At 36.4% G+C, this 15,656-nt stretch overlaps 1 protein-coding gene across 2 annotated transcripts in view; it reads left to right on the top strand.

The window, feature by feature from the left end:
* The first annotated feature begins 401 nt into the window (after nucleotides 1-401).
* Nucleotides 402-15,656, top strand: part of LOC127848549 (neurexin-1a-like) — a 31,493-nt gene continuing 16,238 nt past the window's right edge. Inside the window, exons 1-6 of one of the 2 annotated variants that reach the window (XM_052381065.1) lie at nucleotides 402-660; nucleotides 10,575-10,837; nucleotides 11,914-12,045; nucleotides 13,268-13,426; nucleotides 14,535-14,705; nucleotides 15,219-15,479. In XM_052381065.1, the coding sequence (XP_052237025.1) occupies nucleotides 630-660; nucleotides 10,575-10,837; nucleotides 11,914-12,045; nucleotides 13,268-13,426; nucleotides 14,535-14,705; nucleotides 15,219-15,479 (1,017 nt within the window). In that variant the 5' untranslated portion in view covers nucleotides 402-629. The remainder of the gene's footprint in view (nucleotides 661-10,574; nucleotides 10,838-11,913; nucleotides 12,046-13,267; nucleotides 13,427-14,534; nucleotides 14,706-15,218; nucleotides 15,480-15,656) is intronic. The other variant, XM_052381064.1, reaches the window with a different exon arrangement.

Raw genomic sequence — 15,656 nt, 5'->3', positions numbered from 1 at the left:
TCAAGGCTTATAATAGATTTTCTCAAGGTCACACGTTCAATCAAATGGTTAAAACATTCAGCAACTTATGTTGATGCAACTATAAACATTCCAAGTCCATAACGGGAGCATCCATAGTTTTCAACGATACTTGTTTTGTAAGCTTAGGAAACAACCTTTCCAGTCACATATAGTGATATATTGGCTAATCGCTCGGTCATGGTGAAATTTGAAATAAAAAAATGCAAATTCTATATATAACAAAGAAGGAAATTATTTTTGCATGCGTAACCTCTAGTATACGCCGACTACAAGGAAATCATTTCTATTACATAACCGAACAGCTTAAGCAGTTTTAGTGTACATTTACGGAAGCTGTTGTAGCTGGTATGGATTAAAAACATATCAAGTGGTCTACGCTGCGCACTCGGCATCTAGTTTCTTTAATTTCCGACTTGTGGTTAAGAATTCAATCCTTAAGAGGGTTGCACTGCGTAGAATGCAATCAATGTAAGTGAAAACCGTGCCTTTTGTCGGTGTTTGTAACTTGTGTTATAGAAATCTATCAACTGTTTTTTGATTAATTTGTGAAATCTTGTGTTTTGCTATCACTTGGGATTTTAACGTCCTGGTTACAGAAATATGCAAGAATGAATTTGGTCTGGTGTATTTTACCTGTCGGTGAGTATTTTAAATAATTAACACCTGTTTAATTATTTAGTAAACGGAAACTGATATGTTACAAACCAATTAATGACTTTAAATGTTATACAAAAAAACGAAATGGAGAACAGTATCGTTAATGAAAATAAGATAATGTCAAAATATCGGAAATCATCGTGTTTGCATCGCTTCGCAATAAGTTCTTTCTGTTAAAAACCAAATTCCCAAAAACTCCGATTTACAACTTAATTCATGCGCAATGAAAGTAGTTTAAAAACAGAACATTACTATATAACATGACCGTGTCATAAAAAGTGTAAAACAAAGTATTGATGCAAAATTGCTAGGCATATGCATGCGTGAATAAGTTCCTAACTTGACGGTCTAGGCCGAAAAGATACGAGTGATAACGAATACAGTAAGAATTCTTTTTTTCTGAGATATTTTTTGAAGACATTATATTTGATTTTTATAAACATATTAAAAATAATGTTATTTTGCGTAAACAAGACATTCCAGAAAAAAAAATCCCCCCCTCAAATATTCACGATAATTCTCGGAAATAGACGAAGTAACCGGATATGGTATTTCACTACGCATATCGAGCGCGCAAATCGAGCGCGAAAAGTTCTACGTGAGACAACGTACACAATCTGTACACCGTTCTTCATCAGGGTAAGTGGATTTTCTTTTGTATACACATTACAAAGGAAGTATGAGTGTTTTCTGATCTGTTAATTATGTAATAGAAAGCTATTTTAGGCTATTGAAAGTGATTTATTTGACGCCAACAATAACAGTTTTTTGCGGCCATGTTGTTGTTGTATATCTTAACCGCCTTTGTAGACGAACCACTACCAGATCTGTAGAGTTGAACAAAAGGGTTATCGTTCTCGCCACCAGTATCTTGTATTCCTCCACCGTCTATGTACACTGTAGTATATACAAAAATATTGTCTTTTCTTACAGTCTCTGAGCTTCTGCACTCAACCGCTACAATAGTAGTGATAATACTGTCAACTGTTGTTTGTCTCCTGGACTTAAAATTGCTTTACATATTGAACCTTGACACATGTAGAGAATATAGCATTCTTCTATAGTCATATTCAATTAACTCTAGTTTACGAGGTTTGACACTTTCAAAGTGAATACTGTAATCTAATAGGACTCTAACTTTATCATGTGGTGTTTGCTCGTAAAAATGCTTATTTGTCAGCAGCTCATATTGTGTCGCGACTTCCAGAAGTATTGGTACTCTTATAGTTCGTAACATATCCCACTGCAATATAAATTGAAATTGTGTTGTTTTGAAAAGGTGATATAATAGACCTGTTAATCAAACAGCGAGGCTGTTTGAAATGGCACCCCCCTTTGAAGTGTTGTTATTAAGATCATGCTTGTGTATCTTCGGTTCCATCTTGTGTTTTTCAGAATGCTGTTGTGTTCAAGTTTTTGATAAAGTCAAATAGAGCAAATCCGTTCTTTTTCGATGCCCGTTTAATTCCGACGCCTTTGATCTTTTTACCGATGTCAATCAAATTATCGGGGTCTTTAAAGATACTGACCTTCATATTGCGTTGATGAAAAAATCAAAGTAAATTTTAGAATATTCCGACTTTTTTGTTATGATCGTTAACAAGACATCAACATTTTGTTACAGGCATATTTTTTGTCATTGAAATGCACTGAAATTATAAGAATTTCACATTTCTATCGATATACTTTTAACCCCGTTTGTCACATGGTAAACATTGACTTTATAATTTCAAATCAAAGAACTGACCGTACTGGTGTGACGATGCTTTTGAAAAGAATTTAAGTTTATCTACATCACCACAATTGTGAATGTAGGTGGAAACAAAAATTTGGGTACGAAAACAAATTTGGGTACGAAAAAAATTGGGTACGAAAATAAATTGAGTAACGAAAAATTTGGGTACGAAAAAAAAATTAGGTTCGAAAAAAAGTGGGTACGAAAAAAAATTAAGTACGAAAAAAAAATTGAGTACGAAAACTTTTGGGTACGGAACAAAATTGGGGGTACGGGGAAGTAGTACCCGTTGGGAACTTGATCCACAATCGCACATTCTCGGCCCTTTCCGTCCAAGTTAAACATCGGATAAGTACCTCGAAGGCAATAGTATGAATACACATTTCGGAAGCGGTAATGCGGTCCTACCTACGCGCGTCAAAATGTAAGCGAAATATGTTAACAAAGCGGCAGCCTCTCAGGAATGTTTGAATTAACAAAGAAAATCGTGTATTGATGTAAGTTTATTGAAGATGCACAGAAAATATATTAAATAAGCAATGGCGATATTTTTCTCAGCCACATAATTGTTAATAGTTTGATATCACAAAATGAAAGTGAAAGTAGAACTGTAAAATATGACAACCTGTCAACGTGTTGTTTTTGCTGGCACGAGAGGGCGATTACACTCAATGTGTTCACATTTTCACCATAGGCTTTGCCAATGGCCTTTATAGTATTGGTGGCTTTGTTATTATTTATTGCTATCATCTAACTGCATGATTGTGTATATGTTTACAATACACAAAGCATAAATTATGATATAAATATACTGATTGAGCTTATAATAATCTGAAAACTATAGCCAGGTCAATTAAGGACTTAAAATACAATTTTTTGTCCTGATTTCATGAGCACTTGAGTTATTTATGCACATAGAGAATCAAGATATGGGGTGATCCACAAATAAAAAGTATTTTTCATCTTTGTTGTGCAAGCTCTTTTTCCATGACTATGAAAGTGAAATTTCCATGTGAAAAGGATGTAATTTTTTTCTGAAGTATTTCACTCAACCATTGCATATAATGAACTGTTCTACATATAATTTGCCATTTTGAAAGGTGTTTGTTAGGTGATCAACAGGAGATGACCAGGGTGCCAGAGAAAAGGAATATACATTTGAGATCTGGTCAGGGCTCCATATAAAAGTGGTTAAATGGATTACATTTTATATCTGGCCAGTGCTCAAGTGAAAATGGGTAAACATTTCAGAATTTTTTGCCATTTTTTTTTAAATACCCCTTGACTAAGGCTCTTAATTCATCTAGCGTGAACATGTGTACTATATCTTTTTAACACTAAAAATAATATTTAATGTACAAATTTAATCTACCAATGTGTACAGATATTACTTAACATATAGTTGACTGTATTGAATGTAGGAACTAATAAAATATCAATTAGAAAAAAAAGATCAGAGGGTGAAATATTCATTACCTACAGCACCTAAAGCTCTGACCCTGGAGCTATTTTTATATTTCTTTAAACACACTGATTAAAGAAGTAAAACAATAAATTGATACAACAGAGAGAAAATCATCCCCTCTAAACAACATGAGACATGATTATGTATAATATTTTTGGATCTGGATCTGGATAGGTACACAGCAGGACCTTTAGGTATGCGCGCTGAGGGAGAGAGATGGGAATGACTTACATTTTGGATTTAATTTAATTAACTGATATTCATCACTGAAGTTACAGTATGATCTCATTTGATATAGATGTACATGATTGTATCAAGCACTAATATTAAATAATTATCAGTATAAATTACTGTCATGATTTCATTATCATTTAAAGGATTTCAGTCACGTTTATCATTCATATACATTAATTGTGTAAATATTATCAATATAAGTGTACTAGATGCAAACATATTTGAAATAATACAGTTTGATATACTGTATATATATATATACTACACATCCAAGCAGTCCATCAAACGATTGCAACCGAGCCACCTGGTGTGCCAACGCACCAGCAGAAAAGTCAAATGCCTTCTGACTTAGTGCATTTTGCTATTTATAACATCTACATTAGTTACAGATACATGTTTACATTTGTATGTGTTTGAAAATTTTTATAATCTTTAATGACATCATCTGACCATGCATGTTCTAGATTTCAAAATCAAGGCCCTGGTCTGACACATTGGTAACATTAACGTTTAACTGTTACCAGGCTTCTGAAATTAATTTTTATTGAACTATGTAAGGAAATCTAAATCGGGCACTGATTTTACTTGTTTTAAAATAGTCATAGATCAGTTGTGGCCTCACGTTAGTGATTGACCCATTTTTGCTTCCTTGTCACAACCTGAAAACTGTCCACACTTCTATAATAGCAAATCTGGATTTAGGTGATCTTCAAAGGTACATTTACACTTTAGCTCTGTTACAAGAGTCTGCAATCAAAGTCGATACTCTACCACTAGGCTTTTAGGAAGATTCTGAAATATTTCGATCCCTCAAGACCAACCAAACCAAAAATTAAGTCAAATATTGCCGACTCGGTTTTATTGAATCGGTTCATGAGAGATAATGGAAGGTGCAACATCTCTCACGCCCCCTAGCATCGCCTTGAGCAGTATTCAATTCTTAACACGAAAGTGCTGGAATCATTGATCCCAAGGGACCAGAAAAAAACCTACTTGATTAATGTTCGAAATAAAATCATTTTATTAATGACAATTTTATTATTTGAGCCAGGTCACAGGAAAATGGCAGTCTTATCAGTATCCAATGAAACTATTTGCTATTGTCAGAAAACCGCTTTTAAGCAAACAGCTTTCAAGCGACTGCAGGCTTATCTGGATCTATACTGGCCACAATCACCTTAATGTCTCTTTTACTGTGACACAGTTCATTTAACTTTAAAATGAGATCAAGTACTAAAATAGAAAGAAGAAAGAAACCAGTAATTTGAGTAAAGAGTTTGTAATCAATGTTTAATTTCATGACAGCTTGGTGATCTGCAAATCCCATATGATATGTTGATATAGGGTATCATAGTCATTCAATAAGTCGCAAAATGCTCGAATACAAATAATAAAGCAAAATGTGACTTAAATTGATAACTAAAAATACCAGTATGCCAGTTTTGCCGTGTCAAGCTGTCAAGATCCAGAAAGTCCTTCATTCACATCGAATGTATCATTCGAATTCCATCCATTGTTGTCATTAGCGGAGATTTAGTGAATAAATAACTCATATATCCTAAATGACAGTTTCTAAATAGCCAAACAAGCCGATTTATGTTGTAAGAAAGTTTTGACACGAGTGTCAACATTCTCTCATGGGCGCGGCCATTGTTGTATGTTGAGGCACGAACGACAACTCTGGAGAATGTTATCAATGATAATCAGCGAGGAATGCCGATTAAGAAAATCGAGCTATCTCAATCGGACTTGCTCGGTCTTTTACATAGGTCGCAATTGTAAAGAATTTTTTCATGGTATGATAACTTAGACGAGCTGCTTCGCTCAAGCAGCATCGTCAAAAATACCGCATCTCGAGTATATGGTTACATAGCCGTGATAGCTCAGGCGTCGTGACTTTTGCTCAGACATCATTTTATCCGAGGTCCCCGGGTGCGAATCCAACCATGAGAGTATATTTAGCAATGCCAAGTAAATCAAGAGTGACCTCTCTTGTGGAAGCTTATGAATATTCATTGAAAAAATGTTTCCAACCAATAGGGAGACGATTACGGTGTGTTTTCTGGATTGTTTCAATTGCACACATATGACCTTAAGTTGACCTGTATTCCTTTTTGTATGAAATAACGCGGAATATACACAAATTTGGGTCATTTTCATGCCCAACTATTTGTAAACAAAAAAGAAAAATGCGACCGAAAGTTACGGAAAGTCAAAATAAATGCAGTTCGTGTGTGACTCATCTTGAGAAAAGTATATTTTACAAGATTTGAGAATGTTTTAAAAAGTTAAAAATGGAAAAATTTATGATTACTGTTTGATTTGCCAGCAAAAAAGGTGTTTTTTCCTCTTATGTATTCGTCCCCAAAATGGTACGTACTAAAGATTACGTGAGATTGCACGATTTAACACTAAGACAGTTCTAGACTGTGTTAGGGTGGAAATACTAAATATAATAATTTAGTAAAAAGTATTGTTGCTTTAGACTGTCTAGAGCTTTGAAGGCATTAACAAACAGTTTGGATCCCGATCAGATGCCACAGTAACATAATGCAGGGCCCTTGCTACACTTTGGGGGACTGGGACGGGGGCCTTAGAAGGGCTCGTTTTTGGGGGAAAAGGGGGAATTCTTCAGTTTAGTCACTTAACTTTTTCCCAAGCACACTAAATCAGCCCAAGACCTTCAGCGCTTTCAGCGCTTTGATTTACCCATCTGTGATTGTGAACTATCTACAAATACAAATCGACATGAATGAATAAAAAAATAGTGGTCCTACTCAGTCCTGAAGTAATTATAAGAAAAACTTATTTGATTTAATGTTTTACGACGCCATATATTATGAGAAAAAAGTAGAAGTGTTATGTAGTATGTTTTCTACATATTATGTCAATTACACGGCAAGTAGATTAGATAGATTTATTTCGGCAAGGAATGCATACATGGGCATTAACAACATGTACAAAATATAAAAATATCACATACTTGAAGATAAATATACCATGACATACACACCAACACCAAGGATAACACAAACAATGAGTAAACCCATATTTCCATTGTGGTCCTTTGTGCTGGTGGCAAGACATAGAGTGGCACTTATAAAAATTGAAAATGCATAACATTTATGGAAGATTCGATCAATGTTGATAAAAGTTGATGACTAGAAATGAATGATTCCTTAATCCAAAAAAAAAACAAAAAAAAAACAAAACAACAACAAACAATACACATAAAAAGTTACAGATTTTCTAATAAAGGAGTTTTTAAAGACGACTTGAAAACAAACAATTTATCAATCTGTGTTATACTGGAGGGTAAATTGTTCCATAATGAGCAGCCCGTGTAACAAAAGGAATTTGACCAGAAACCGTTGACTTTGGGGACAGCAAATGCACCTTTTTGAGTTGACCTGGTCCTGTATTAATGAATAGATGCCTGCGGAATAAATGTTCTCCCATATAGTCAGGGGCCAAACCATTTTTAATCTTAAACACATGGCCAAGAACAATCTGGTCTACACGTTTATTGACTGGTAGCCAGTTCAGCGATCGAAAGTGTTCTGGCCCAATATGTGCCCTTGCATCGAGACCAAGGACAAACCGCAATAACTTATTCTGGGTGGTTTGGAGCTTATTTGGTAACACTTTGGTGAGACTATGGTACCAAATAGAGCAAGCATAATCAAAATGACATTGGATCAAAGACATGACAAGAAGTTTCTTGGTTTGCTGGGTGCGATATATTCAATAATGGTACAATTACAAGAAATAACGAGAGAAGGGTTTGACCTGGTTCTATGCCAAGAACCAAGAAGAATAGACTCCGTCTTACCTAAATGCAGAGACAACTTATTATCAACCAACCACTGACTAACCAGATGTAAATCCTCTTTCAATAACCTTTCAATATCAGTTTTACACTTACCAGACACGAGAATACGTGAGTCATCTGCATAAAGGAGGAGCTTATTTTTGACCACAGCAGACATATCATTAACATAGATTAGGAAGAGCAGGGGACCTAGAATTGACCCTTGTGGAACTCCACATGATATTGGGGCTGTACCGGAATGAGTGCCTGAAACATCAACAAGTTGCTGTGTATCTGAAAGGTATGATTTGAACCACCTTAAGATATCATCACCAAGACCTGCTGCACTTAATTTCATGAGAAGTATAGAGTGATTAACAGTGTCGAAGGCCTTTGGAGGTCTAGAAGAATCATTCCTACGAGATTACCTTTATCCATGTCCAACCTGATATAATCAGTCAGATGTATGAGACAGGTGTCCGTTGAAAAACCACTTCTGAAACCAGACTGACATTTATACAACAATTTGTTAACCTTGAAGTATGACTTAACCTGGTCATATACAACCTTTTCATATATTTTAGATATAATACTCAAAATAGAGACTGAGCGGTAATTACCAACAGAGGTTTTATCCCTTTTCTTAGAAATAGGAACAACCCTAGCAGACTTGAGATCCTCTCGAACAACACCCTGTATAAGAGATAGATTAATAACATGAGTGAGAGGTTGAGAAATAATCGAAGCCCTATCTTTCACAAAACGTGAGGGCATACCGTCTAAACCTGTTGCTTTATTAGAACTAAGCTGGTTTTAATATTTGAGCACTTGGTTCTCAGAAACTAAAGAAAAAGAAAAACTGTAAACAGCTTTTACACCAAGGCTAGCATACAAATTAATGACAAATGATTTTCCAAACTTAAGAACACTAGTCGGTAATTTATCAACAAGCTTTGAGGCCACTGTAGTGTAAAAAATGGTTAAAAGAATCTGCAATAATTTCCTTATCAAAGCATATATTTCCATCAATGTTAAGACAAATATTAGAAGAGGAAGATAATCCTTTCTTAGATGGTAAACCAAGATTCTTAATGATAGACCAGAGTAAGTAAGTGTGGACTAGTAACCTAAAACAAATATTGCTTGAATAAACGTGTATCTGCCATGTTGCCATTATTTTGTGTGAAAAGTGTGGCATGTAACACAGTGAGAAAGTGTGTAATGTAGCCTTGGTTGTAGGATGGCTCGCGAGCGCCCGCCAGAAACTGTTTCCCATTACACGCGGGGCTTATCAGTCGTACCACAGCATAAGTGATACGCGGGTGATAATGAATCCATTCCACCGTGTTTTACAGGTTTGATGATCTCATTGAATGAAACATTTATTATTCTTATATATATATATATATATATATATATATATATATATATATATATATATATATATATATATATATATATATACAGTATATCCAACTGTATTATTTCAAATATGTTTGCATCTAGTATACTTATATTGATAATATTTACAAAATTAATGTATATGAATGATAAACGTGACTGAAATCCTTTAAATGATAATGTAATCATGACAGTAATTTATACTGATAATTATTTTATATTAGTGCTTGATACAATCATGTACATCTATATCAAATGAGATCATACTGTAACTTCAGTGATGAATATCAGTGAATTAAATTAAATCCAAAATGTAAGTCACTCCCATCTCTCTCCCGCAGCGCGCATACCTTAAGGTCCTGCTGTGTACCTATCCAGATCCAGATCCAGATCCAAAATATTATACATAATTATGTCTCATGTTGTTTAGAGGGGATGATTTTCCCTCTGTTGTATCAATTTATTGTTTTACTTCTTTAATCAGTGTGTTTAAAGAAATATAAACATGGCTCCAGGGTCAGGGCTTTAGGTGCTTTAGGTAATGAATATTTCACCCTCTGATCTTTTTTTTCTAATGGATATTTTATTAGTTCCTACATTCAAAACAGTCAAATATATGTTAAGTAGTATCTGTACACATTGGTAGATTAAATTTGTACATTATATTTTTAGTGTTAAAAAGATATAGTACACATGTTCACGCTAGATGAATTAAGAGCCTTAGTCAAGGGGTATTTAAAAAAATGGCAAAAATGTCTGAAATGTATACCCATTTTCACTTGAGCACTGGCCAGATAAAAAATGTATACCATTTAACCACTTTTATATGGAGCCCTGACCAGATCTCTTTATTTATATAAAGCATGAGGCTTTTGATATTGATTATGGTCTGCCTTTCATTTATCCCTGGCTCTGATCTGAAAGGAGAATCAAAAGTTGCATAAAACAATTGCAATTGCATAACTTTAAGACCAGTTCTAAAAGTTGCGTGTGCAGGCAAGAAAACATTATTTCATTTTTTTAAGCAATATATTATAATCACTGCCTACACAGTGAGATCAGCTCGTTTTGCTTAATTATGCTCTACATGTCAGTCTCAACTCAGTTGTGAGATCGACCTTAAAGATAATCTTTCAAATATCAAGTGTCCTTTCATTTTCAGGACGACAAACAATCCCAGAAAAGACAAATCAATATTAACTTTACTGTACCGTATTTCACATTCCGTTTTATTTCCATGTAATTTCAAGTGTTCATCACGACGACCCCGCAGACCGGAAATGGGCAACAGTTCAACGCCGATACCCGGCTTACGTCGCTTACGTCCACGTCAAAGATCATCCGTTTCTACGGGAAGTCCTACGTCCAGTACGACTTCGACAAGCTGATTGACGAGATTCTCACCCCGGCTGACCACGAGACTTTCTCGATGGAGTTCATAACACAGACCGCTGACGGACTGATCGGGATCTGGAAGGGAACCGTTGGCCGGAAGATGCACTTCAGTCTCAAGGTACACCACTCTTACTCTTTCTGTGAATGATTTCATTTCTAAGCTAGGAAACTGTCAAATGTCAGAAGCGGCTACGGCCCTTAGTTGTTTACGGTAGCATTGAATGCTCGGAACCAATCAAATCTCAGCGGAGACGTCTCCTATCGATTAACGTTAATATATAGTAACGCTCGGAACTTATCAAATTCCTAGCGGCGGTTACGGTCTCCATCGGTCAACAGTAACATAGCAAATGCAACCCGTTTTTACTATAATTCTTAAACCATTAAATTTCTTCTAAGCGAAGTTGTCCCTTGGCGATAAACAATAACAGAGCTATGCTTGGAAATTTCTGCACTTTTCCCACAATGAGCTTGTATTATTACTGAGCCCCTCCCAACAGCAATCCGTGTTTAAATATTAAAATATTGTTTTTAATATGAATGAAGAATGAAAGCTCAAATGTCACTGGATATGTGAAAGGAATGTATTAAGTGACAGGTCGGTTTTTTGAGAGAACAGAATAATCGTAAGTCTATGATCTGGAGATATGATCGCAATTAAGACCCATGTGAAGAATGGAATCCTATTTTTTTTAAAGCTTTTCAATATTAGTACAGACTCTCAATAACACATATCTACCGAATTATGGCATGGCTCCACGTGATTTCCGTTGTGAAATTCCACGAAGAAATCCTTAACAGAAATAGTTGCTCAAAAAAGATCGGAGAGTTTGGAAACAAGTCTTTAAGAAAAAAATCGATATGTTGTATAAGTGCTTCAATCATAGCATGGTTTCTTTCCAGTTTTCTCTTTAAATGGTTATTTACTGCAAAAAAGAATTTACCCATGTTTGATTTTGAAACAGAAACACAACCTGAATATCTGTGAGCAATGCACTGTAATTTACACCACATAACATTTCTTACATAACCATCACACAAAAAAGCACGCATTACATTTCACACGTAACATTTCACAAAAAGATAGACCTACGCAGCTTTATTAACTCTGCCTTTAAAAGTTCCATATCATTGAATTTAAAGTTCAAAACGTCGTAATAAATGTTCCAATTCCGGTTCTATTTATTTTGTCAGAACGGCACCTTGTTTTTCGTCATAGACGACGGAAGGGGAAGCCCCCAGCAAGTGCGCATTCAACATCCGGACTCTCGCGTGCTCAGCGATTTGAAGTGGCACAAGATTCGGGTAGACAAAAACGGACGACAGGTAAGTCACGTGATCGGCGCGCAGTAATACATGCAATATGTTGACGGTATTTATTGCGAACTATTGTTTAGTGATCTAACCTTAAAACGCACGTTTTTTCCTCAACGAATGTTTATGTTTTACACAAGCAGCATAACGCCGACGAAATTGTTAGTTAGAATAGAGTGAGGCAGCTATCTTATATAGCACGTTTGGGACTGTTAATAAAATGAGCCGCGTTCTGATAAAACTGGGCTTATTGCATGTGCGTAAAGTGTCACCCCAGATTAGCCTGTGCAGTCCGCACAGGCTAATCAGGGACGACACTTTCCGCTTAAACTAGATTTTCGGTAAAAAGGGACTTCCTTTAAACGAAAAATACCATTAAAGCGGAAAGCGAATTCGGCGAATTACCATGGATATCAATCCGTCTGTTTGTTCGTCCGTCCGTAGTACATTTGAATCTGTAAACATTGTTATTTATGACATGACGGCGTTGATGTGCGATTTCTAACATTATTAAAAGGTTAAACAGTGGGGAGATGCATATTATTGAAGGAAAGAGCTGTGCACACGTAAATAAAATCTTGCTTCCATATGTGTACAGTTATTGTCCTTGGTATGTATCTGTATTAATATTTTGTCGGAAGATTAAACTTCTTAGTTTGGTTCTTGCATTGTTGGGATACAAGCTTTTGAAAACGATCTGTTAATTGCCTCTTACAAAGTGGCATGTTGGTGGTGTTTTGTTCGGCGTCTTGAGACATGAATGTGATTTATATTGCAGTATTTTCCTATTGTTCAAACAACTATATTCTTAAGGTTAACCTAGCCTGCTGTTGACGAAGACTTTGAATAATGGCTAGAGTAGTAAAGCAATTAGAGAGAGGCGGTGAAGTGACCTTAGAAATCGCTAACGTTAATTTATTTCTTGTCCTGTTAGCTTTATTCAATCGATGGTCGTAAACGTCAGTTGTTTACAACTCGCTTTATATTTATCACTGGATTTGTTTAAAATGTTAGCACACACATATACACACACTCGAAACTTGAGACCGAGTGCAACACCCTCTCAATGTCATCATCACCCATAGTAGCATCAAAATTAGCAACAACAGCAACACGAGCACCATCCTCTTTACCACCATAGTTACCATCATTAGCAGCAGCTACATCATCACTGCAGCCAACAGCATCAACACCATCCGCCATCAACGTCATCATCGTTAATGTCTGTTTGCAGCTCATGTTCTATATCGACGAGCAGCTGGCCACTCAAGTGACGGCCTCCACCGACGTTCAGTTCCTAACTCCCGGTTTTACTCTATACTTAGGCGGAACTAACAACGCCCGAGTCGACACCGGATTGGTCGATACGAACATCGACGGTGCTCTTGTTGATGTAAGCATTTTGAATTGGACTTACTCGCAAATAATTTGAGCTTCTAAATGGTACTTATGAAATTAATGTTTCGATCGTTTTATTATGATTATTTTCGGTACTTGCCGGAATTTTTTTTTATCCGTAGTATTTGATTTTTCCTTTTTTTCACAAATCATAATTAATTGTCACAGAAAGAACGTGCGCAATGTTCAGAGAAGAAATATTTCACAGAAAATGCAAATAATAAAACTAGTCAAGGTATCGAGGCAGCGCCTATATTGAATCATGGTTTTAATTTTGACTGATGTTCGCAAATTTTACAACAAACATTATAATTACAGTATATACATTGAAGGGCAACAACTCAAAAAATGCCTCTAACACATATTCATGGACATACTTCTCTCAAAATCCTTGCACTTCTATTTCTATCTAAAAATTAAGTCTTATTCATTATTATTTTTGATTAACCGAGGTACATGCTCTTTATTTTCAAATATGGATAAGTGTACTTCTGACATGATTGTTCGTGTTGGTTATGAGGCGGTTACAAGGGTCTGATGAGGACGTATTCATAGATATTTGCCACCTTAGCTGGAAATAAAGACAAAGATGCATGCTTTTGCTTTATGCGACGGGACGAGAGTTAGGGGGCGTAAGAAGAAGAAAGTGAAAGAATTGCCCGGATGTTTGTCAACATTATACAACTGTTCTAGAATAGACTCATCCTCGTTCTGAGAAAACCGGGCTTAATGCATGCGCGCAAAGAAGATACTTTATTTGAGGCGAAAAGTGTTTTCCCTGATTAAATGCTAATCTGGGACGACACTTAACGCACATCCATTAAACTCCGTTTTATCAGATGCTTATTTTGTTTACCTCCTGCCACTGGGAGCCAACGTGGAAATGGCAATGTGCAAACAGCATAAAACCAGAACAGCCTGCGAGTAACTCACAGTCTGTTCAGGTTTTATGCTGTTTGCTGCTCATCAGTATCTAAGGTTTGGAGATAAGTTCTTAACAATTTGAATCTAGTAAGAGAGGTCTTAAATTCAATTCAACTTTCTATTGAACTAGAAATGCGTGAACACGCAATCTATGTGGTAATGGGTTAATTTGTTTAAAGGTTGAGGCGAAGAAGGTGATCAGAAGTAACAAAGAGTGGATCGTGAGTTTCCTGCAGTTCGTGGGAGACTCCACCGGCGACATCGACGTCTACGACAAAAACCAATGGAACACTGGCAACTGGAGTTGGGGCACCACGCGGCCCTCTCCTGCCACCCCGACCCCAAAACAGGTCAGTCTATTGGTATGATTTTACAAGAACCAGGTTGCCACCTAGCGTACTCACGAGTGATGTCCCCAATTTTATAACGTGGCGGTAGTCGCTGACATATCGATTGGTCTTTAAACGCTTCTTCGGGAGATGACATCTGGTTCGGTATTCAAAAAAGATTTTTGGGAAATCTTTACTTAAATTGTTCTTATAATATTAAATTGTTCTTATAATATGTGAAAATATCGAGTGGAAATTTGCACAAAAAGGATGAACACTAATTTTCATTCCATCAAAAACATTGAAAAACCGAAATAGTGTGAGCCTTTCGGAATTGTATCGTTTTTTACGCTCAGAGAATATGAGACTGGTCGCTCGTGAACTTCCCAATATGTAACATGAATTACACACACAGATTGTCAAACGAGAGAACTCCCGCTCGAAAAAAACACAATCGAAAAGTCGGTTTTACAATAAGTGGCAACTGGATAAACGTGAGTATAATGCACGTCTAATTCTTACCACTGCTTTCAGCCAACCCCAGTCACTTTCAAGTCCGGAAACTCCATGTTGCTCGTCACAGACCCCTTGGGCATGCGCACTGGCGGCTCCATGAGCTTCCGGTTCCGAACGCTGGAACCACGTGGTCTTCTCGTTATGGGACACGGCTCGGCGGTTCAGTTCTTTGCTATAGAGGTGTTTGACGGGATCCTGTACTTTGTGACCGACTTTGGCAGCGCTACTAGCCGGAACATGTTCTCGGACCGTCGCGTGGATGATGGTGAATGGCACGAGGTCAGTTTCTTAACGGTATTTTTTAAAATATGTTTTGTTTCAGAAGTTCAGCGCTGTCGTGCGGTACATGTGCGTCGCCGTTAAAGCATATTATTATGATACTAATGGTGATGGCGATGATGATGAGGAGGAGAAGAATGCAGGCGACGACGTTATCGATACTGCAGCTGCTGCTTC

This window comes from Dreissena polymorpha, chromosome 10 (assembly GCF_020536995.1).
Source record: "Dreissena polymorpha isolate Duluth1 chromosome 10, UMN_Dpol_1.0, whole genome shotgun sequence".
NCBI classification, from domain to species: domain Eukaryota; kingdom Metazoa; phylum Mollusca; class Bivalvia; order Myida; family Dreissenidae; genus Dreissena; species Dreissena polymorpha.
Note: the sequence above shows the minus strand (reverse complement) of the source record. Positions and strands in the feature narration are given on the sequence as shown.